Source organism: Buteo buteo, chromosome 5 (assembly GCF_964188355.1).
Source record: "Buteo buteo chromosome 5, bButBut1.hap1.1, whole genome shotgun sequence".
Taxonomy (NCBI): domain Eukaryota; kingdom Metazoa; phylum Chordata; class Aves; order Accipitriformes; family Accipitridae; genus Buteo; species Buteo buteo.
In genome coordinates, this window is record NC_134175.1 from 48,545,312 (window position 1) to 48,568,368 (window position 23,057).

General features: G+C 35.5%; 1 protein-coding gene across 1 annotated transcript in view; it reads right to left on the reverse strand.

Annotated features, from left to right (window-relative positions):
- LRP1B (LDL receptor related protein 1B) overlaps positions 1–23,057 on the reverse strand; it is a 576,780-nt gene that overhangs the window by 222,634 nt on the left and 331,089 nt on the right. The window contains exons 24-27 of the mRNA XM_075027025.1: positions 16,116–16,313; positions 14,278–14,482; positions 10,473–10,637; positions 9,330–9,574 (exon numbers count right to left, since the gene is read on the reverse strand). Coding sequence (XP_074883126.1) covers positions 9,330–9,574; positions 10,473–10,637; positions 14,278–14,482; positions 16,116–16,313 — 813 coding nt within the window. The remainder of the gene's footprint in view (positions 1–9,329; positions 9,575–10,472; positions 10,638–14,277; positions 14,483–16,115; positions 16,314–23,057) is intronic.

Below are 23,057 nucleotides of genomic sequence, written 5' to 3' on the forward strand. Positions count from 1 at the left end.
GTTTTTTTTTTTTGTTGTTAGCACAGCCACAAAATTTATCACTGTAACTTCATGAAGCCACTGGATACAATTTGCCCAGTGAGATATTAATTTTGCAGTCTATTTATAACATTCAAATGTAAAGAATTGTACACTCCTAGCCAGGACACATGGGATAAAAAAATGTTAGTATGATGAGGACCTGAACAACAAATTTCGTTTTGTGAAGAGTCAAAGCTTAGACTCAGGATTGGAAATTTTGGCAAATTCAATGTTCCCTCTCAATAAAAAATTAGAATACTAGTTGGAAATCTAACATGCAAAGATAATTTGAAAAAAGATGCCAAAGTATTTCTACTTTTCTCAAAGAAAAACCTCTCCTGTGTGTAGCTTTTTTCAAGTAGCTTCTTATACTTCACTGATTGAACAAGATGTGCTAGAATTTGGAGAAGACTTCTTAGTCCTACAAAAGCTAGAAACTATTCTGATTATCTTCATTCATTATTATACACACACAGTTCGAGAGCACTCCTGAAGAGATATTCCAAGCATAACAGAAAGTAATGTTGACTTTTTCCCTTTACTAAAAAAACTACAGAAAATTAACAGCGATGAAAAGGGAAGTGGGAATGACTGACTCATAAAGACAAACTTATAATTATCAAAATCAATTAGTTTAGAATATACTCCTCCAACGCTGTGCTAGCCTGCAATATAAGTAATTAGATAACTAGAGAAATCCGATATATGAATTTCTTTGCAAAATAAACTTAGCTCAAAGTCAAGCACTAAAATTTGAAGACAAACTCAAGGTTTGCTTAATTGAACCATTTCTTTTTCATCAATGCATGATTCCTGTAAATTTATCCACCAACTCCTGACTTTAACTACTTACTTGTTTGACCAGTACTACAGGAAGAATGAAACTTTCAAAACCTTGGATAAACAGGTTAATGAAATTCTATCCAGCATCTGCCATCATTCTATCAAAAAAATCATAGGCTTTTACAGTTTTCTGTAAAGTCATCCCATTTGCCCCTTTCAAACACTGGCATCACATGATGCCACTCAGCACTCTCCCAGCCTGTGCAGTTTCTCCTGCTAGTCCAAGATTTATTAAAAAGAAGCATCCCATATCCTCTCTGTCAGCTCTTCTAAACCTCTGACAAGAAGTCAGCTGCACCAATAAGCTTAAAAATATGTATTCTTGGTTAATAAATTAATATATTCTTTGACTGCTAATGGACTATAAATACCTTATTATCCTTATGTGATGACTATATTTGATTCTGACTTTCCCAAAAATTACAATAGAGAAATGTTTATTTAACATCATCGCTTTTCTTGTATCTGTAGTAACAATGTAAAAAAATCTGGGGTGATCTCTTTTAATAAGTTCACAACATTGTGTAGAAAACAAAAAATATGAAGCTGAGGAAAAGAGACTGAAGTTAAGAAGGTTCCAGGAGCCCTTCAGGATAAGAATCAATTATTAATGGACTATTAATATTAGTAAATTTAAGTCATCTATTCCTATGAACACATCAAAAATGAAACATAATTTAGGGTATTGACAATATTGTGAAGGAGATCGTAGAATCATCTAGGTTGTAAGGGATCTCAGGAGATCATCTAGTGATTCAACCTCCTGCATTTTTTGGCATTCTTAATATTGCTGCTGTGAGATTTAAAGTTTAGTCATACGTTCTGTTAAACAGCATTTCCTTTAATTTATTTGCCAATACAAAGCAGTAATTTCAGCGGAACCTCAACCTCTTTATATGCATACAACCATCTTTGGCAAGGATCTACTTAAGGCCTAAGAATAATAATCCCCATCTTGGCTTTCTGTGCAAGTACTGCATTATGTTCTTCTCTACCAAAGTTGCTATTTGAGTATGGAATTCAAAAATAAGAACATACAGAACAAAAAATAAAAGGCATGCTGGTTAATGATCATGTTAAAGAAAGAGTTGTGGTTACAGTGTGCTACAAGCATCAACAAAGAGGAGACAGTACAATTTCTGTACTATCTGTCCACATCACAATCCCCTTCATATATCATGGAATACAAAATTGGTGGAAAAAGAGGTGTTACGAAGCAGACGTATTTGTTTCCACATGCATACACAATTGGAGGAGTAAACTACCATAATAAAAAAATTACTTATCCCAGCACATATGTATTTATTCCTTTCATATTCATAGTACTTTCACTGAATAACAGCTAAATCCATTCTTTACTTTCTAATAAAAACTAATTCTCTTGAAGGCAAATAGGTACACTATCGCTTTGACTCTCAAAAATTTGGCTCTCATTTCCTTGTGCTAGTTCTAACACTTCCTGCTATTTCTGTTGTGAATAACCGACCACATAACCATTCCTTATTCACCTTCTCCATGCCATTTATGATTTCGCAGACTGCCATCATACAGAAGCTTGTCTATAAGTTGTATTTCAAGAAGCATCAGCTTATCTGTCCTCATACAAAAACTTTCCCATACTCTTGATCAGCCTGTCAAGCTTTCTTGGTATCTTTTACATGATCTGTATATAGTACTCAAGATACGGGAGTGATATGGATTTGTAGTTCATCACAGTTCACTGTCTATAGTTCTTCATTCCTTTCCTAATCATTTCCACCAATCTATTTTCCTTTTGATCATGGCAACACACAGAACTGGCATTTTCACCAACTGGCCAGCCTTTTGCATTATTTAATTGATTTTCACTGCTGACTCCTTGTCAATCTATTTTTCTTACAGTACTGTGCACAGATATACATGTCACTCTTTGTCATCATATTTCTTCTTGACTGCTCTCTGAAACATTATTTAAACAAAATGTTTCTTTTCTTGACCAGTAACCCTTAAAAAAACCCCTGACATTCTATCACCAGCTGACAAATGAACAGTTACTCTGCCAACCTCTGAATATGTATTCACCATGGACCAACTTATCCTCCATATTAACTTCATATTGATCCTGTCCCTTCTTGGCATCAGATTTTACCTAGGCAAAATTTTAATCTTACACTTTAACGGTGCGTGATCTGATTAAATTCTGCCTACATTTTCAACTATATGCACTACAACTACATCAAAAGGGTACTTCTAAATTGCTGACAATCTATTCCCACTCATATTTAAAACCAGTTATAGATCTAATCCTCTGCTCGCTGTCAATACTTTTGGTAGTATTGCTTTTCATAGGGTCAAACATCCTGCTGTACTCAGTCAAGTTAAAATCTTTATACTACCAGATTATATCTGATTATTTTAGCGTTAATCTTTGGAATTTTAAGTTAAGACTGATCAAAGAATGCATTAGTTCTAAAATAAATATGTATTTCCTATATTCACTATTTCTACTTCAGTTTTTAATCATTCACTTGCAGAATTAGTCAGTATACCACCTAACAAAAATTTACATATTAACCATGAAACAAAACAAACGAATATTTTTAGCACCAAGTTAGAACAATTCTTCACGATAATCTATTGTATATGATACAATATCTTTATGGTAATTCTGAAGCTCTTGTTAATGAATATCTCTCTTTCCCACTCCCCCCAGTGTACAGTTTGACATGGAAGGGTACTGCAAAAAACAGAGAAAAATGTAATTAATGATTTAAGTCCAAAACTAAGAAGGGACTGCCTGCAATGACTGACCTTAAAAAAGCATACTGACTTACTAGACAGATAAGAAACACAGATGGAAAAGAATAACAAATGTTATAACACTAGGGTATTACCATGTGGAAGGGCCAAAGGCCAAAGGCTCCTAAACCTTTAGGAGCAGGTGCTACGCTTTATAGAAAACGTTCAAGACATCAGAAATTTACTGTTAAAAGTAAGTTACAAAAAAGCAGTGAAAAAGGATTAAATTAAATCCAAGTGTGAAAAGCTACACAACAGTTACATGACAGAGTGACTGAGAAATAAAGTGTCTTATAAAATTCAATACATGTGTAGTAATATACAAGGAAAAAACAGTCTCAAGTTACATACGTGAGGATGACCACTGAAATAGCATCCATATGTCCAAGATCCTTTTCTGAAGCAACAGATTGTATTTATACTTATGAAATGGCTGTCCAATACCCCTTTTATTACAAGAGCTAGGACACACCAAACAAAATTATCAGTTATTAGGGTTAAAACAAACAAGACTAGGTCCTCTCTCACACAGTGCATAGTTACGCACCAGAGCCATCTGCCCCAAAAGTTGTAGACATCAGGAGTTTGTGTAAGCTCAACAGTCAGCTAGAAAAGTTCATGCAAGAAGAATCAGTCAAAGGCTTTAAAAGCCTTTAAAGCACAAAGATACCATTCAAAAATCACTGAGTTATAGGTTAGTGGAAGCTGACAGGCTATACGGGAGGAGCATGGCTGTTGTCCTCCCCCAGGTCCAAACTTTCCTGTAGGCACTGATGAGCCATTATCAAAGACAGGATGCCGAGTTAAGACAAAGGTAGGAAAGACTGCTTTTATAATTCCTAAAACAAAAAAAAGGAACTTTCACAAGGCACAGAAGAATTAAATTTAAAGTTCAGAAAAGACTGTATATATTTTGCGTGATTTATAATACATATACCAATCTTGCTGCTAATTTTGAAGTAAAAAGAATGCACACAAGAAGGCTGTGATAAAATTTCAAACTAATAACATTTTTAAGATCCCCCCAAATAAAATAGCCAAAACTTTGCTCATGTGTATCTCAAGCTACTTTTCTGTAAAAAGTTATTTTAAACAGCTGGCAATCCAGGCCTCAACAGAATATTGTAACAAAACAGTGCTATGAAGTTAAAAGTTTTTCATGTTTTAATTACAAAAGAGCCCAGTGGTACCAATATACTTTATAATCAGCAGTTATTATACTGCTTGTCCTGATTTTTACTCTGTAAAATTCAATCTGAAAAAAGAAAAATAATGCCATGACCCTGGTTTGTTGTTTTGTTTTTGTTGTTTTTTTTTTTTTTAATTCAAAGTAATACCCTAGAGAAATGCAAAAACTGGGGAATGTGTGAGGAATTCACAGCTTTCTAACTGTTTTCAAGTTGCAATCCTTCCAATGCACTATATTTACTCCTTTCGTTACTATCATCAGCAGTACACCTCATGGTGCAAGTACAAATTCTCATGCCTAAAATAGAACACCTTGTTCTTAGCAGCAAGTGGATTTTTAAAATATAATGGTAGTTGAGAAATTATTCTTCCTAGAAAACCTGTGTTTGCTATGTTAATAGCATTCCTGACACACAGCTTTGATTCTGTGAAGATGAGTAGGTCTCAGACTCGCATTCCTGAGATGTGACATCATTCTGCATTTGGTCATGAAGCCTTCCGCAATCCCTGTGGTTACTGACAGATGAACCTGTATCATCCATACAAATATCACACTATAACTCACTACCTTAATCAGCATCTGTCCTAGATTAACTGAAATAATACTGCTTTAGTCTACAGCAATTTATTTAGCTGTGCTCTATTTCAGTCAAAATAAGCTGCATGATATATTTTAAAAAACAGTAACTTTTAACTTACATAGGTGACACAGATGTATACCCATGGAGCTGAAACTACAAAATGTTTGTCCTTCAGTGCTATGTTTATAGTCACATTTTGCAATGTAAATCTACTGTTAATTTTATTTTGGTATTCTAAACTGCATGGTATCTTGTTTCATTTATTGCAAAATTACTACAAATTCAAAAGAAAATTAAGAAGTAATTGGATAGTATCACCATTTTTCTCTAGCTCCAGTAAAGCTAGCTACTAGAGATTTGTAGAAAAAAATTGCTTCCACTGAAAGTGAATAATTTAGAGCAAACCCAGAAGGCCAATCATAAAATGGAATCTGGTGTTTTCTACATCATAAAATAAAAGCTGCAATTACACAACTTGATATTTGAACTTCTTGATTCTGGCAAATAACAGCTGAAAACTCTTCTACAGCTTATACTTTGCCTTTAGGCCAAGGTATCTGTGACTATGGAATACTGACTGATGTCTCCCTAGGCTATAGTCTCTCTCTAAAGACGATGCCTGGCCCCAGTCCAAACAGAAAATAGTTGGTTTTTTTCTGACAGCAAGAAATGGCTAATGGGAACTCTAATGCTACTGTGAAAAAAACAAATATAGAACACAGTTCCTCAAATCCCTAAGTTCAGGAAGCGACTCATTATAAAAAATAGCAAAAACCATTACTTGAAAGGGGCGTGCAGAGATGCATATTTACTCCACCCTATTTTAAGATCCTGGGCACACATATTCTTTTGTCCAGATGTCAGACAGCTTTCTTAGAACAGTACCCTGGCCTAAAAAGTAAATTCTTGCAAGAGGCTTATTTCAAGAAGTAATAACCTGACATCCACTGAAAAACAGTAACATTCTTCTTTAATCTAAGTTCATTATTATTTTAAAATAAAACCATCAGAAAAATGTATCCTGACAGCATATGTCACATATCACAAGGTACATTAGGAGTTGTTCACTGTGAGTCCTTATCACAGTTGTCATCATGCTTAGATTCACTCATAAACTAACAGTGAGTTATATTCATTGCTCTCCTTTTTTCAATGCATGCTTTTAGAAAGCATTCTTCAAATCTTTTGACTACTAGCGTGCAGGGAGAATTTTACTTGCCAGTACTCATTTACTTTAGAGATATATCCATAGTCTTCTATGTATAACTAATGCAGAACTGGGTTCTAAGACATCTACAAAGCCATACAAAATTGTCAGAATTTAACATTTTCAAATAAAGATTGCTTAGAACCTACTAACATAAAAGTCTCAATAATTTACTGAGCACTACAAACCCTGGGTGAGAACAAAATATCGTTTCTCAATATTAAAAAAACCAACTATATGTGATATGAATTTTAAAGTAGTTTCTATTACCATCAGCTTTTTGGCAGAAGAGTTGAAATTTATCCAGAGATCACAGAACACTCTATAACTAATTAGTGGTCATCCTCCAGTGGTATTTTTTACCTTCCTGTATTTACATACAAATTAAGTCACTGTCTTTTGTTATAGCTCACAATAAAAACACATATTCAAAGGGTTTTGAAATTGTCAGCAATGTCATAATAATGTCTTCCTGTCCTATATTTCGTTTTCTAACTTTAAATTTATTTTAAAATCAACGTAGCTATAGTCGTATCAAAAAATGTCACTTTAGTTCTTCATTTTACATTGGGATCCACTGAGAGAACTGATCTCCAAGTATCCTTCCAACAAAATAACTGAGGAAGTTCAATCAGGACCATCTTCTTCTGCTCAGCATGCTATCATATCCTTTCATTACTACTTCAGCTAACCACCTCATCCTCACTATTTCACATTGAATGAAGTCAAGCATCTGATTCAGAAGTCCAAGGACTCCTAGTAAATGACTACGTAACAACACTTTCCAACTATTTCCCTTAACATTTATGATTCCCAAGCCAGGGATACAGGGACTTTGAAGGGCAAAATGTTTGAAAAGTCAGAGAAGGAGGAACTGTAAAGCCCAATTAAAATTATCTTTTTTTATGATGGTAGAAGTGGAGATAGCCATTAGGAAGAATAATAATAATGCCAGTTGTCAGCACTGTACTAAGTATCTTGGAATCACCTATCCTCAACTGAACAGCAGTTGGGGAAAAAAGGAAGTATGAGGGAAAGCAGGAAAACGTGTTTGGACCAGTAGCAGATAGTGCTAGCAAGGTAGATTAGATAGGTATCAGGATGAAATCACAGCAAAATGTGTCAAGTCCCTTTATAATTAATTTGGATTTAATTATTGCTTATGTTATTAGCAACATGCTTAGGTACAGTCTATATATTGCCATAACTGAAGCCAGAAAATTTAGAGTGGAAAATAATTTTACACCAGTTAAATAAAATCTCTGTATTTGTAATCCTCATAATCCTCAAAGAAGTAATAAATATGGTTATACTCTAGAAAAATACTAGATGTGCAACTAATGGGCTTCTCTGAGATTTCTTTCTTGGTCCTTATGGACCTTCACGCGTATGACCACCGAGATCAGTAACTTGAATTACTTGACTAAGTATTCACCATCTGAATGAGAGATTCACTATTCAGTGATAAAATCATTTGAAGCTTCAGCTGAAATGATAGGAAAATGATTTGTCTTTTTACCTGTGCGACAGACATTGTAAATCTGTCTCAAGGAGCTAAGTTCTTCAGCAGGTTCCTGCATTTTTCATTAGGAATTAAATAGAATATTTCATTAAACCAGATAGATGAAATCTGGTCAGTTTTTATTTTCAAGATTAATACAGTTTTATCTTAAGTTATAGTAGCTGAAGATTACTAAATACACAACTACTGTTGGACTATCTACCTAATGACAAAGCCTATGCACTTACCATAATTGAACAGCATTGCTCTGCTATAAATAGATATTATACTATAAAAGCTAGTAAAAAATTGAAATGGAAATATACGCACATGAAGAGGTAAGCTTTATAAAGATGAAAATGGGAAGTTAAAGTTACAAAATAACGTATCAAGAAATAATTAAAGAATTTCCTATTATTTAATACATATACTGTGAACTTCCATTCAGTTTTGATTGTTATCCACACCAAAAATAAGTTTCGCTGCTTCTTGAAGTTTTAAACTCCAGACTCATGCCTCCAGCAGATTGAGTTCATTCGCCCATGAAAGACATACAGTGTTAATTTGAAACTGAAAATTGTAAATGTTATTTTAAGGTAAAAGCTGTTAAGTGAATAGGCTATGCTTTGGAAAAGTGTCAGTTTATGGACAACACCCAATTGGGGCTGTTTCAGTAGAAAAGTAGCAGTCTGCAGTGGTGGAATCTTAAGTTATGCAGTCCTAAGAGTGAACAAGAAGACTGAGAACAAATAGACACTGACAAGTGAATGACTAAATTAAGGTGAATTATAGCACAAAGTGAATATTTAAAACTAACAATTGTATACACCATTCATTTCACAGAAAAGTTCATCTTGCTCTGGAGAGAAGCAAGAGAAAGACAGCTAGCGCTATGATGTTTACTTGTGTCAGACTAGTCACTCCAGTTAAAAAAATACGTTGGAAGCCCTTTAAATAAATACGGTTCTGCACTATATTTCTAACAGATCAAGAACAAGAGTCCAGGTGGGTAATAATCACAGACACTGATCCCATGAAGCTTCTAGTTTGAATAAAGACTCTATTAGCACCCAAGGAACACTAGTACTGAACATGACATTTAATTAAGAATTGTCAGTTCAAGGCAAATTCATATACAGATATTTGTATATAAAAAGAATACTTTTTTCCCCTCATAGGAATAATAATTAATTATTCTATAAATAGTCACCTTGTGGTTGACGACTTGGATGATATATCTGAAGATCAAATGGCTGAGCACTTGTTTTTTGTATTACACTGACATTTTGGCCAGTCCATTTATTGGCTTTTGCAAGTGTATTGGTCCGCCAATCTGTCCAATATACTTCACTCCCATACAAAGAAACAGCAAAAGGGTGAGAAAGATATTCATGACCCCGTATAATCTCTATCATGCTGGTTCCATCATATAATGCAGAATAAATGGCATCCGATCTACAAGATAATCCCAAATTTAAGATTACATAAAAATAAAATAAAAATCATACAACCATTTTGACATTGGTTCAAAATGTATAAAGCCTTACTCTTACATACCGGTTAAGACCAAAGAATGTTTACAGTGCAGTCATTAACATCAGAGATGGCTTATTTCACATTATTAATTTAATAGGGATATGAAATATTGGTTTGCTTGTATACTGTTTTTAAATTCAAATTTACCTCCATGCTGTGAAAATACAGCAGGTAAATCAGTTTCCATTACACGAAACTATGAAAAAAAAAAGTGAAACAGCTTTGTCAGGGAGGGACAAACGGGCAACTGCTCTCTAAGGCACAGGGAGCCAGGAGCCACAGATGATACCAGAGCTGGCAAGGCAGAGGCTTCACTGTCCAGGGCCACATCCCACTGCCGCCAAGCGAGGCGAGCAGAGCAGGGCCCAGGGGGTGGCAGCCAGGTTCAACCAAGAGTCCAAATTGCCAGAAAAGTTTGTGGTGACAAAACAGGGTCAGGCCAGGAAGCCACCCTGTGGGTTGGGGTCTGGACCAATGGGCCCATTGCCAGGCAGCGCTGCGGCTGGGCTGGAGACTGGCGCTCCAGTGGTCGAGCTCCAGGGCTGAGCTGAAATGGGGTCCTGGGACCACGGGCAGGGTGTGTGGGGGAAGGTGCCTGAGAAGCCTGCTCAGGGCCATTGAAGTCTGCTGGTACAGACCATGAAGACATTATGTATAATAGTAATGCAATTAAAAGAAATGTACATGCTATACATTTGCACCCAAGACTCTTTATGCACATAATGTACATAGCTACATTCTGCTTACAATGTAGTTCACATTTCTGTATGTAAGAATAAAAATTTATGAACTGATAAGAATACTGTTATGACTTTACCTGGCATCTGTCCATACTATTCTTTTTTCAAAGTGATCTACAGTAAGGCCATTAGGCCAGGCTCCAGTATCCATATCTTTATATATGATCTTTCTTTCCGCACCGCTCATGGAAGCGGATTCAATGCGAGGAAAATTTGCATCCCAGTCTGTCCAAAACAGAATTCTGGTGAGAGGAAAAGAAAAATAAAAGAGATATAAGAAAATATTAAAGCATGAAGAATAAACTGAAATGGTTCAATAAGACAATAGTTAGAAAAAAAGTTCAAAAATTCATATGTTTTAAATGAAAGGAGTAAAAATAGATTAATTTAGCTAACTATATAAATTCCTGGTAACATGGAGGCAATATTTAATTCTTAGTGTTAGAGCAATCATGAAACTCAAAAAGTTTTTTAAAAACTAAAAGTTTAACAGTGTTCCTTTTTTCATGTCCATTACTACAAGTAACAGCTCGTCTTGTCTTCCTTCTATAATTAGAAACCCAGCTCATTAAAAAAAAAAATTATAATGAGAGCCTTTGAAAGCAATTCACAGATGAGGAGGATAGGGAGGGGAGAAAGGGAAGAAAGGCGATTTGAGGTAGCAGGGATTAAGGAACAGGCTAAACTAGAGATTTCCATTCATTATTAAGAGTGTTCCAACAAAGACCCCTAGATTTTGGTATGTCACTAGCGATTTTTATATAGATTAGTCTTGGTAAGAAAATTGAAAAGATGTGTTGTATGGTAGGCTCTCTCAATTCTGTACTATCTCCAATTTTTTTGCAGGAAGGAGAGCTTTCACCTGTATAACCAAAGAAGTTTCTTGTTAAGTAACAGAAGCAGTGTCACCAAAAGGCCAAAAATACACTCTAGCTGTTCTTACCTTATTAAGTTTTCAACCACACGCAAACTTTTTTTTTTGTTTGTTAAAGGAAAGGAACACCTTTGATATGAAAACTTTTATTAGTTCTAAAGAGCTAATTGCAGAGAGTCAGACTGTAGCAAAACTTTTGACAAGTAACCTCAGACAGCTTCAGTCCTGAACATATATCCTAATAAGGCCTCTCCATTTAGTGCCTGTGAACAGTAGTGCACGCTATATTTAAATAATAAGGGATAAGGGTATAAAAAGGCCTGTCTTTCTACCAAATTCCATTTCTCTCTCTCTGGGTAAGGGTCTCTTCTCCATGCGTGCACTGTGTGTATAGACAGCTGTGTGCCAGCAGCTGGAGCCAGAAAACAGGTCACAGGGCCTGCACGTCCAGGGTGCCGGCAACTGGAGCGAGCGAAGGTGTGCATGTCAGTGTGATCGCTGGCAAAGGTGAAGCCAGACTGAGTTGTGAGTACGTTATGTGGCTTGGCAGCCAGATGTACGCGTGCGTCTCTGGGAGCAAGGCACCTGGGCGAGTTGGCTACCACAGGGTCCGGGGGGGCAGGCCAACTGGCAGAGAGACTGTGAGGTCTGGGGCCTCAGGCACCCATTTGTACGTGTGTGTGTTGTGTGCACCTCTTTGTGAGAGGCGGCTGGGGACAGCGAGGATCCAGGGCTAGCTACTGGATAGACTGGGTGGGACTGGGTGCCTATGCGCAGCTACAGCGGTGCGTGTGTGATGGGATCCTCACCAGCAGCTGGTGTGGGGCTGCACCCTTGGGGGCTCACGCGTCCTGGAGCCAGCAGCTCGGCAGCCCAGTGATCCCAGGGCCAGCCACTGGGTACACTGACTGTCTAAACCCAGCTACTGGAGGAATCCACATTATATACACACGTATGTTTCTTGCTAAAAGACCCTCATCCTTAACAGCCAAGATCCTTAAGGGGATGACAGCATTGGTGCTGCTTGTTTGCCTCAGCACTGAGAGTTTCTGTAGACCTACGTAGCCACACATGTGTTTATGTATATAAGTTTAGTTACATGTGTATCTGTGTGTGTGGACTGAGAATACACACTCAGCCTCACTGCAGGTTGGAATGGAGCTATGGCAGCCGTGCCTCCATTAGGATACAGGATTTGTGCAATCCCAACACAGCCATCTACTTTGAATCATCAGTGTTTGTTTATTCACATTTATTTGTGAAAAGATTGAGGAGCTGTTCCTATCTGTGTTCAAAGATTTTATTCTTTCCTCACTTCTAACAAAATGTAGCATACAATCGCTTCTAGATTTTCAAAAGGCAGATTAAGCCTTCAGTTTCAGGAAGAGTGGTGATTTGATTTTTTTTTTTTTCCTCCCAACCATTTAATTTGAACAACTTATCTGCCAATTCTTCTGCCAACAGGATGCCTCTTTAAAGATCTCTATAGATAAGCAATGCGCTCTGTAAATAAGCTTTCTAGCATCCGAATTGAGAGGGCAGCATCCTTACTCATTAAAGCATGTACTTCCCAATTCAGAATTAAGGTCCCAGAGGGACCTCAGGTCCCAGAATCTGGGACCTTTATCTATTTTTATTTTTATGTCCACAGCTGTGTTTCTGAAATAAACATTCAGTGAAGACACGACAGACCATAGCAAGTTCCTAAACAAATATTATGACTCTGCAAACTCATTGTAATTTATATTATTTTTGTCCCCATTTAATTTGTGTTTGGTTTTTTATTTCTCTCTTAAAGAACAATAATTATGAGAAGAGAATGTAGCTATTAACCATTACCTTTTGGCCTCTCTAAGAGGATCCAGCTACCCAAAATATCAGGTAATGAGGTTTCTGTAATGAGTTTGCAATTTCATATAGCCTCAAAACACTGCTCTAACTCCAAGAATCATAAGATTTTTTGTAGTAGTAGACTGAATTTCAACACAGAATCAGAACTGACACCTGGGACAACAGGGAGTTAAGGGTTCCATAAACAGTTTTACTTCCCTTATACTACTTAAGTCTATTGACTTAAATTTTAATATAAGTGGCACGTATGCATCATTTTTGCTCTGCCAAAAAATGAGAGGCTAATTTTAAAAGGAAGCAAAAATATCCTCAGAAAAGTTATATTGTTGGTGGGTTTTTTTACTGTGAAGATTTTAAAATGGAATTCTGAAATACATTTATATGTTTGATGATTGCTAAAAGTTTTTATTGTGTTAGCATATTACCAAAATTAGGCAGTATTTTAATTTAAACATACTTTTTTTAAAAATAAAATTTTGGCCTGTTTTAATTAATATTTTGTTTGATATTATGGAAACATTCTGATGTTTATTAGAAACATTTAGTTATGACAGGCATTAGATAAAATACATGTTTACGGTAATAGGCTGAATGTACTACACTCAGTTGCTCAAGTTTAATAACATTCCAGTTTATAAAATATCCCTTATGAATAGGTACAAAAAATAGTGACAGAAGTCAGCAAGCATTATCTCCACTTTAAAGATGGTAACTAAACACAAAAGGTGGGATTTACCTCACTCAACTTTTAGTCTTCCAGTAACATCTAAGCTACACCATTATAGCCCCACCAAAAAAATCAGTCTCTAAGTGAGATGAATCACCTTGGCAATACCTAAATGTGTCCATTAACCACGCAGGAAGGTTAGACCAAAGGCTCCAGTTACTATCATCCACACTAAAAAAGTAAATGAAACAATCACATAGCAAGGGAAGTAATTTGCCAACAAATAGATCCCTGTATCTTGCGACTTAACTTTTCTTAACCCTTTTCATTGGGGCAAAACACACTAATAAGGGATTGTATTTCATGCAAAATATACTTTCAAGAACTGTTAAAGATAAGTTAGGAACTCACAGCAAAAAAAGGAAATCAAACAATCTCACATTTAAACATCTATCTTTGCAACAAGAAAAATTTATCTTTTTATAATTACCCATATCTGGGATCCAAAGCAATAGCCCTTGGATGTTCCATAGCTCCTGCTATTAATGTTGTTCTCAAAGTGCCATCTAGTTTTGCTACTTCGATTTGGTCCAAATTGCTGTCTATCCAGTATATGTTTCCTGCAATCCAATCTACAGTAAGACCTTCAGGTGTGGCCAGGCCATGCTGTACTACCACCTCAATGGCACTAACACCTTAAAAAAAAATAGAAGGGAGGGGGGAATAAAAGACAGTCTTAAAGAACTAATATAGAGTCTGATATAGTGAACAAGGACATACAAATCTATCATATGCTCTTGGAGTGAATTCTTGATTAATCTGATGATGATAATGCTGTTCCACATGACATTTTTTTCCTTTACAAATGTGATAGACTGCTGTAAGTAAGTACACTTCTGGCAGTATACAAATAAACTTAATTCCACAGTAATAGAGATTTTTAGTTCTCTGATGCTTTAGTAAGTAAAGCTCTGAAACCTTCAATAAAGGTCAGAGATCACATACAGAGTAACACAGGAGACATACATGTGCCCTATTACCAGTGACCTCTTTTGCAGCATCTGTGAAGGACTTGCTCATGCTTCACCTCCAACTGACTAGACATATTAGACAAAATTCATGCAGCTCTATTTCAGTTCTTTCTCAATCAGAAAAAGAGAAAACTGAAAGATTCTGATGAAGACAGAAATGGTAGGGAGAACACTGTTTGGACTACATATTTTGAAAAGCTCTAAAATAAATAGCCTTACTTTGGTCCTTTGAATTCACATGCACAATTCATACTGTCACTGTCTACTAACGGCTCTTCCCTACCAAGCACTTCCTCTGGAGGGTCTCAAATTTTTTAACACAAAGGCCAACTACAGAAACACTCTGTTAGCCCTCAGGACTTCCAGGAAGGCACAGTGCTTTTTGCAGTTGCAAGCCAGTTCTTGACAGCTGCAAGACTGAGGGAGTAAATAATTTTTTTCTTTAATACAGCACAGAAGTCACTTGGGTTCTGGTACAGTGTGATTATAATACAGCGTGATGACAACAGACTACCTTACTGGTTTCATACAAACATCACAACAATTAATGAAAAGTAGCAAGTCTTTGCTTGTCTTTATATACTTAGCAGTGTAGGATATTTCTTTCCTGGTCTGCATCTGTGGATATAAAAATACCCACAAATACCATCTACTAAGGAGAAGAAAAAAACCCAAAAAACAATACCCAAACATGTCAGAGAACATACGCACAAATGCATATGTGAACTTTTGCGGAAGCAAGTTAAACATGCTTATGCCTGTTAGCTCATGCAGGAATGAAAGCACCTGAACATCCACTTCAACAAAGAACATTTTGTAGAAACACCTTTGTATACATTATGAGATTTTATTGAGTTATAGGCCATAACTATGTTGCCAGGGCAAAGAACCAGTCTTTCAGAATGCTATAAAATTATGAAGCAAAATCTTCCACCTAGTGAGAGCAGATAATTTATCAGACACCTGGTAAATTCTTATACTTTTTTAATAAGGTGAAGGTAAATTACAAAAAAATGAAAAAAATCAATATTGCACTCATTGGACCAGGAAGAAGTATCAGCCCTTTTGCATTTGCCATTTTCTTCCCCCTATAACCTACTGCAAAAGGAAACTTTTATAACAAAAAGTCTTCTTCCAGCTCTACATCAAGTACAATCTAGGTACACTCCTTTTTAAAGGCAGAATGCCATCCTAAATTCTGCTTCTGTGAATGGTAGCTCAGTTACGATTTACCAGGTCTAACACCCTGTAACTACAGTTGTTCTTACTGTTAAGAAATTAAAGATTAAATTCATACCTCCAGTATCAGAGAGCTTGCCCCTGTAAATTTTGTCCTCTACCACATCTGTCCAGTACAGTAAACTCTGACTGAAATGAAAATCAAGTGCTATTGTATTTCGTAAACCAGGAACTAAAAGGCTGTAGTCACGTTTGTGAAGATCAATTTTTCTGATCTCATGTCGAATAGAAAAAATTATGAAAGCCTCAAATGGATCTGGAAGCAGAAGATTATACATTTCAAAAGAATAATAAATAAGATATTGTTACATATTGATATAAATAACAAGTGGAATAAGAACAACAGAATACTTTATCAGGAGAAACAGGTGATTAAAACAATTCATCTTCTGATAAGCAGTCTTTCAAATACATTTTCAGTCCCGGAGACTTCTCACTTCTCCCTTCTAGCATTATCTTTGATCACAACTAGAGATATTAAACATTAAATTCAGGAATATCAAACTCAACTACTGAACCGTGTTTTGTAGCTCCACCACAAGGAGTCTATACTTAGAGCTTTAAAAAGTCATGTTATCAAAATTGAAATCTGTTTTCTCAAAAGTTTCAGAAAAATTAATCCATTAAATTGTATATTGTTTCAAATGCCAGTTAGGTGAAACAATTTAATAAAATATATATAATGTAACTTTTGAATATCTATAACATACCTTGTGTTTTCAATAGAAGTGCTTAAAAAAAAACAAACACAAAACCCTCACCTCAAACTACAAAGCAAGGAAATGAACATTATATATGCTTATTGATACACCCCATCACTACCACCAAAGTTCTCCTTCCTTTGTTATTCAATTAATGCTAGATTATTTGTGTCTGTGGGTTTATATCAAATGATACATAAATATCTGTAAACGCTCTCTGCATAGGTCAACCATACTATAAAATTGGTTTTTCGTTATAGTTCTTACATATTTTAGATTAGGAAAATTTTTTCAAACAAGTAGCTGTATTAGTAAAACAAAGAAGAAAGACAAGAATTGGATTATGTAAACTGTTGAATCAGTATATCTGCTTTAGTAAAGAAAGTTTTTCACACCAATCCTTTTCTGTGGGAAAGTAGCTTGCGCTTTTTTTTTTTTCCAGTTGTTTCTCCCAGAGTGAAACACAAATGATACTGGGGTTGTTGTTTTCCATACAATTAAACCTCCATTTTATATAACAGACAGACTATTGGCAGCTTGTGGCAATAAGCAATATTGCATTGTTCTTCTAAAATATTCAAAGTTGTACAAATTATCACCAAATAGAAAGATGCTTATATACTTCTTTTCAAAAAGATTCATTTCATGTTCTTCTCTTGATAACCACTGCACATACAGATTAAATTATGATGTTGTCCTGGTTTCAGCTGGGATAGAGTTAATTGTCTTCCTAGCTGGTATAGTGTTATGTTTTCGGTTCAGTATGAGAAGAATGCTGATAACACACTGATGTTTTCAGTTGTCGCTAAGCAGTGTTTAGTCTAAGTCAAGGGTTTTCCGGCTTCTCATGCCCAGCCAGCGAGAAGGCTGGAGGGGCACAAGAAGTTGGGAGGGGACACAGCCAGGGCAGCTGACCCAAACTGGCCAAGGGGGTATTCCAGACCATGGGACATCATGCCCAGTATATAAACTGGGGGGAGTTGGCCTGGGTGGATCACTGCTCAGGGACTAACTGGGCATCGGTTGGCAAGTGGTGAGCAACTGCACTGTGCATCACTTGTTTTGGTATATTCCAATCCTTTTATTATTATTATTATTACTGTCATTTTACTATTGTTGTTATTATCATTATTACTTTCTTCCTCTCTGTTCTGTTAAACTGTTCTTAAACCACAAGTTTTATCTTTTTTTTTTTTTTTTCCCCAGTTCTCTCCCCCATCCCACTGGGGGTAGGGGTAGGAGTGAGCGAGCGGTTGGATGGTGCTTAGTTGCTGGCTGGGGTTAAACCACAACAGATGTGTTAAGTTAATCAGGTACCTCAGTAGAGCTATGTCTCTGCCCTTGAAGTACTTGTTCATAACCTGGCTTGGATTTTCCAAACGATCCTCCTATTTGTTACAGCCAGAATGACTTTCTGCAAAGCCAATTTTTCAAAGCTATGCAGTAGTTAATTAATTTAATGAAGAACAAGATCACTGACTTTAGTAGCTATTTCACAAGTACCAGTTATCTGAACCTGAGAAACACTTTAATAGCACTTCCCAATTTCTGATAAATTGGCAGCTATTATGCAGGAAACCACAGGCTACTGACATACTGTTTTTTAGGCAACTCCAACGCATAAGAACACACACGATGGACATCACCAGTAGCTTCTTTTATGTTTCTAAGTAATTAACACCACAATGGAAAAAAAGAAACCTAATAAATCTGTGCTATGCTGGATGGGTTTTTTTCATTCAAAGTAGAGGAGGTCTAGCTTAAGCTACATAACCTACGGTGCAAATTATCAAGTACACTGATGAAAAGGATTAGAGTTCAATGAGATCTTGACAAATTTAAGGTACAATACTTAAGCATGTATATCAACAACAAGAGATGGGTAAGAAAATATGTGTAGGTAAAGGAACACTATTTTGTTTATTTGAACATTTTGGTTTAAATGAGCAGGTCATGTGCTGCTTTTCCCCCCTCCTCTTTCTTACCCTTCCCATAACAATGCAAAGATGTAGATTCAGATCCTTGGTTATTGTGGCTGATAGACAGTCAAGTCACAGATGTGATACTACATAACACAAAAAAATGATTGATATTGCAACAAACAAGAGACACTGCATCGCAGTGCAGAATTTCTCTGGAAAGAATTCAGAAAGCAGATGGAAACCAGTTTTCCATAGGTTCCTCTATGATAAGGATATTTAAATAGAGCCAAATGGATAGCAGTAATTATTGCCTGGTGAGTTGTGAGCCAGAGTCCAGCCACCAATCTGCTTTACATAATGTAGCAATCAATCACCACAGCCTGGATGACTGGAGTCTAGAATTTCACTTATTACTGCTTGACCCCCCCAATTATTGTATGTGTATTAAGTACCACATTTCAAGGATAATAAGCTGCATAAAATTGAGTACATAACTGATGGGATACCAGATCTGTGGGAAAGAATCTAGAAAATTAGATCAACAATGGCATGCCACTGTAAATAAGGTCAGTGCAAGGTTTGCACTTGAAATAAATCTGACATAACCCTTCCACTCCCTCCCCCTAAGCTTTGGTGAAGACAGACTACAATACTGTACACTGTTCTGAGCACAGCTCATAAAGAAGAATGTGAATCAACTACAGAAATGCAAGAGGAAATCAGCAAGTGTTGTAAGAGGTCAAGAAAGCATGGCCTGAAAGGAAAGAATGAACAATCTGGAATTGCTTAGTCTAAAAAGCAATGGAGTAAAATGATGAGTGGAAGCACATAAAATTCTCCAAAGACATAAAAGGCTGATGAATTGAAAATAGGAAAAATCTTGGGTTTTATATAAATAACAAGTAGGCCAAGGATTAAAGGCTTAAACTGGAGCAGGAAGACTCAGAAAGACTAGAAAAAAAAAGTCTTAAGGTGAGTGAGGCACTGAAACATCTCACCCCTGGGAAACTTGAAGTTCACCACTGAAGGTATCTTAAAGGTCTTTGAAAGCAGATAAACAGCAGCAGTATTAGATAGCCTTTGATCTTCCTTCTGACCTTCAATGACTGTAAAATGAGCTATATTACAGTGAACTAGAATTTTCAGACTGAATTGGATCAATTTTATTTAATGTTATGCTTCCATCACCCTATAAAATAAAAATTTGATGTTATTTTCCCACTTGATTCCTCTTCTCGAAATTCAGGGCAAATACTCTTTAATTTACAACTGATTAAGAGTATTTTCATAAAATCTCACCTTAACTCATTTTAGTGTAATGGTTATTGATTCTATTCTTTAAAGCTTTAAGGAAAGTAATTGATAACAATTTATTAGAGAAAAATCATATATTTCTATACCTTCTGATTTCATGACTGCTCCAAGCCTTTTTTGCCATATAGGTAAGTGTATAAAATACATGATATGAACATAAAGCATGAACTACATTAACAGTTGTACAAAAATTCTCATAGAAGAAAACACAATACACTCAAAAAAGACTGTATGGAAAGATTAATGCTTCACCTTTTCCAGTGGTTTTAACTGAAAATTCTTTCTTGGGAAAAATGCTACCTGCAGCTTATTGTTTCATTGAAGCTTACTGTAACAGCAGCAGTACAGCAAGCAACCTACACTGTGCTTTTATGAAATTTACCTCAAAGGAAAACGATAACTTCATAAAGAGTCTGAAAAAAAACTTCATTAGAAGTTTGACATTGCTCAGAGAGGATTGGACTATCCTCCCCACACCCACCCTCTATTTTTGTATTGAAAGCTATCTGGAAATTATAACATAATTGAATTTAAAACCAGCTAGACAGATCAAACATACAGACACATCATTCTCTTTTCCAAACATATATATAGAGAGAGATATAACAGAGTTCCCACAGTTTATAAAAGGTGGAGAGTCATTTTTTAATTAAATCTATACTAAGCTATGTGTTTCTGAGTTTATCTAACTTTTATTATACCAAATTCTGAAAGGCTGAACGTAAAAATGATATTTAAATATCTTTCAAGAACGGATTTTTTTCTGTATGCTTATTCTCAACTAAAAGAATTCAGTGCAATATATCAGCACAACTTATTTTGAAATAAGTTCCAAGAGAAACTAGGAAGAAGAGTATGAAAATATATAATTTATATTGACTTTCTATCTGAATAATGGAGCTCTGTACCATACTTTTAGTTCAATCAATACAAATTTAAACATGAACGAAACATTCAGTCTTTTGGAAGTCAGTAATATAACAATACACATGCCAGAACAGCAAAAAGCAAACTAGATGAAAACAAGAGATATGGAAAGTGAAGAAACTCTGAAGGAGAAGAACACAACATCACTTAAAACCATCAAGAGATGGAAGAGAACATAAGCAGAAATGAGGGAAAACAGGGGAAACTAAGAGAAAGACATTGAAAGAGAAACTAAAAAGAAAAGAACTGCTCAGTTCAAGCCATTTATTTCTATATACTTATTATTCCACAACTCATTCTATTTCTCTGGTAATTCATTAGATTCTTCTCACAAAGATACTATTTGATTCTGATATGTCTTCCAACATCCTCCCCCCGCCCCCCAATCACATACATTACTGCATTTTAAGCATTCATATTCCCATTAGATTTCTGATGGACACTCAAGTAAATGTCTTTACATTATTTTGAAAAACTGAAGTGCTGCACACTAACTTTACATGTTATTGCTGTGTACTAATGAAATGTTTGACTGTATATAGGCAAGTGCTATTTTAGATAGCAAAAAAAATGTAGCTAAAGGCAAGGTAATAATTTTTGTCTGAGTAATTTTTTTCTCCTGGGAAAGGATTATTAGTTACTTCTCTAATATAATACACACCTACTCCCGGTTCAAGGCATTTTAAATCACTATGGCTATTCTAAGAATTACTTTATACCAACTGGTATTATTGAAGAAGTAGTTTGGCATTTGGGGGACTGTTTATCTTTGCAAGATCACTTTGAACTCTACTTGCAACAGTATTATATGAAAGCTTTTTTTTTAATTTTATGTTCATTTAATATCTCATGCACAGAGGTGTAAATGGTATGGACATTTTGAGGCTAACAGATTCACAAATGAGACCAAAATTGTGCTCGCTTTACTAAAATGCTGTTCACTCAGTCAACAACTAAAGTACCAGAGAATCTGTCCTTCAGAGTACTTATCATAACCTTCAAGTGAAATAAACTGAAAGGGTCCAAGATTATTAATGACTATAAAAGCATATGGCATATTTAATATGGAAAAATTTTGTTGCAGCTTTGATGAAATTAGGAAAGTATCTTTACAGTTTGTAAAGAAAGGTATAGTTTTTCTTTATACCAGCTGACATCACTGATCTCAAATCATGTATTTAATACTACATTCTTTGAGAAAATCTGTAAAAATCAATTTGTAACTTCAGATTCTCACCAACATCAGTAAACACTAAGCGGAAATAGGGCTTAAAAAACCTGAGAAACTGTAGTCTCACTTTTCTTATTTTTCAGCACAAGTGAGTATATTTCACTTTGGGTTTTTTTCCCTTAGCTTCCAAATACTGGTAATTTCTATTTGCTTTAATTTAAAATTTCTTTCAAACTTTCCTCTACCAAGTTACTAACACGATCTTAAATGCTTTTAATCCTTTTATTTCTGTAACCCAGTAAGAATGCTCTTTTTGAATTACTGGAAATGTCCATAATAAAACAAATTAGATTGATCAAAAGTCAATGAGAATAAGACTAAAGCAGTGTCATAAAATTAGAATTTTAGCAGCAATAAAATAAAGTTCAAATATACAGAACCACAGTAATACACCAGTGAAGCATGATTTGAGAGTCGACTATCAGCATAACTCAGTAACATCTGAACAACATACATTCCTGATCTCATACTGTAGTAGTAACTATTACATACGACAGTAACAATTACGGAGACATGAAGACTCAATTTGGAGATCATTCTGGAAATTATAACAACAGTTATTCCAGCCTGATGAATGTAAACCACATTCTAAATGAATTAAAAAAAACAGCTCAAAGGCAAGACGTGCAATTCACGAGCACTTGCTAAAAGCTCTTTAAAAGAACATCCATGATATAAAACTAAATTTTCATTATTCATTGTTTTGCAAAGAGAAACATTATTTTTATTACATCCAATTGATATTTTGGCCATAAGTAAATTATAGGCTTCATTACTACTGTAACGAAGATCTAAAAAGTTGTGTAAATTAGCTGAAACATTGTCAAGGCAGAAAGATTAGAATTTGCCTTTTCTGAAACATGGACCATTAAGTTGGCTGCTAACTACCAAATTCTTCCAGGTGA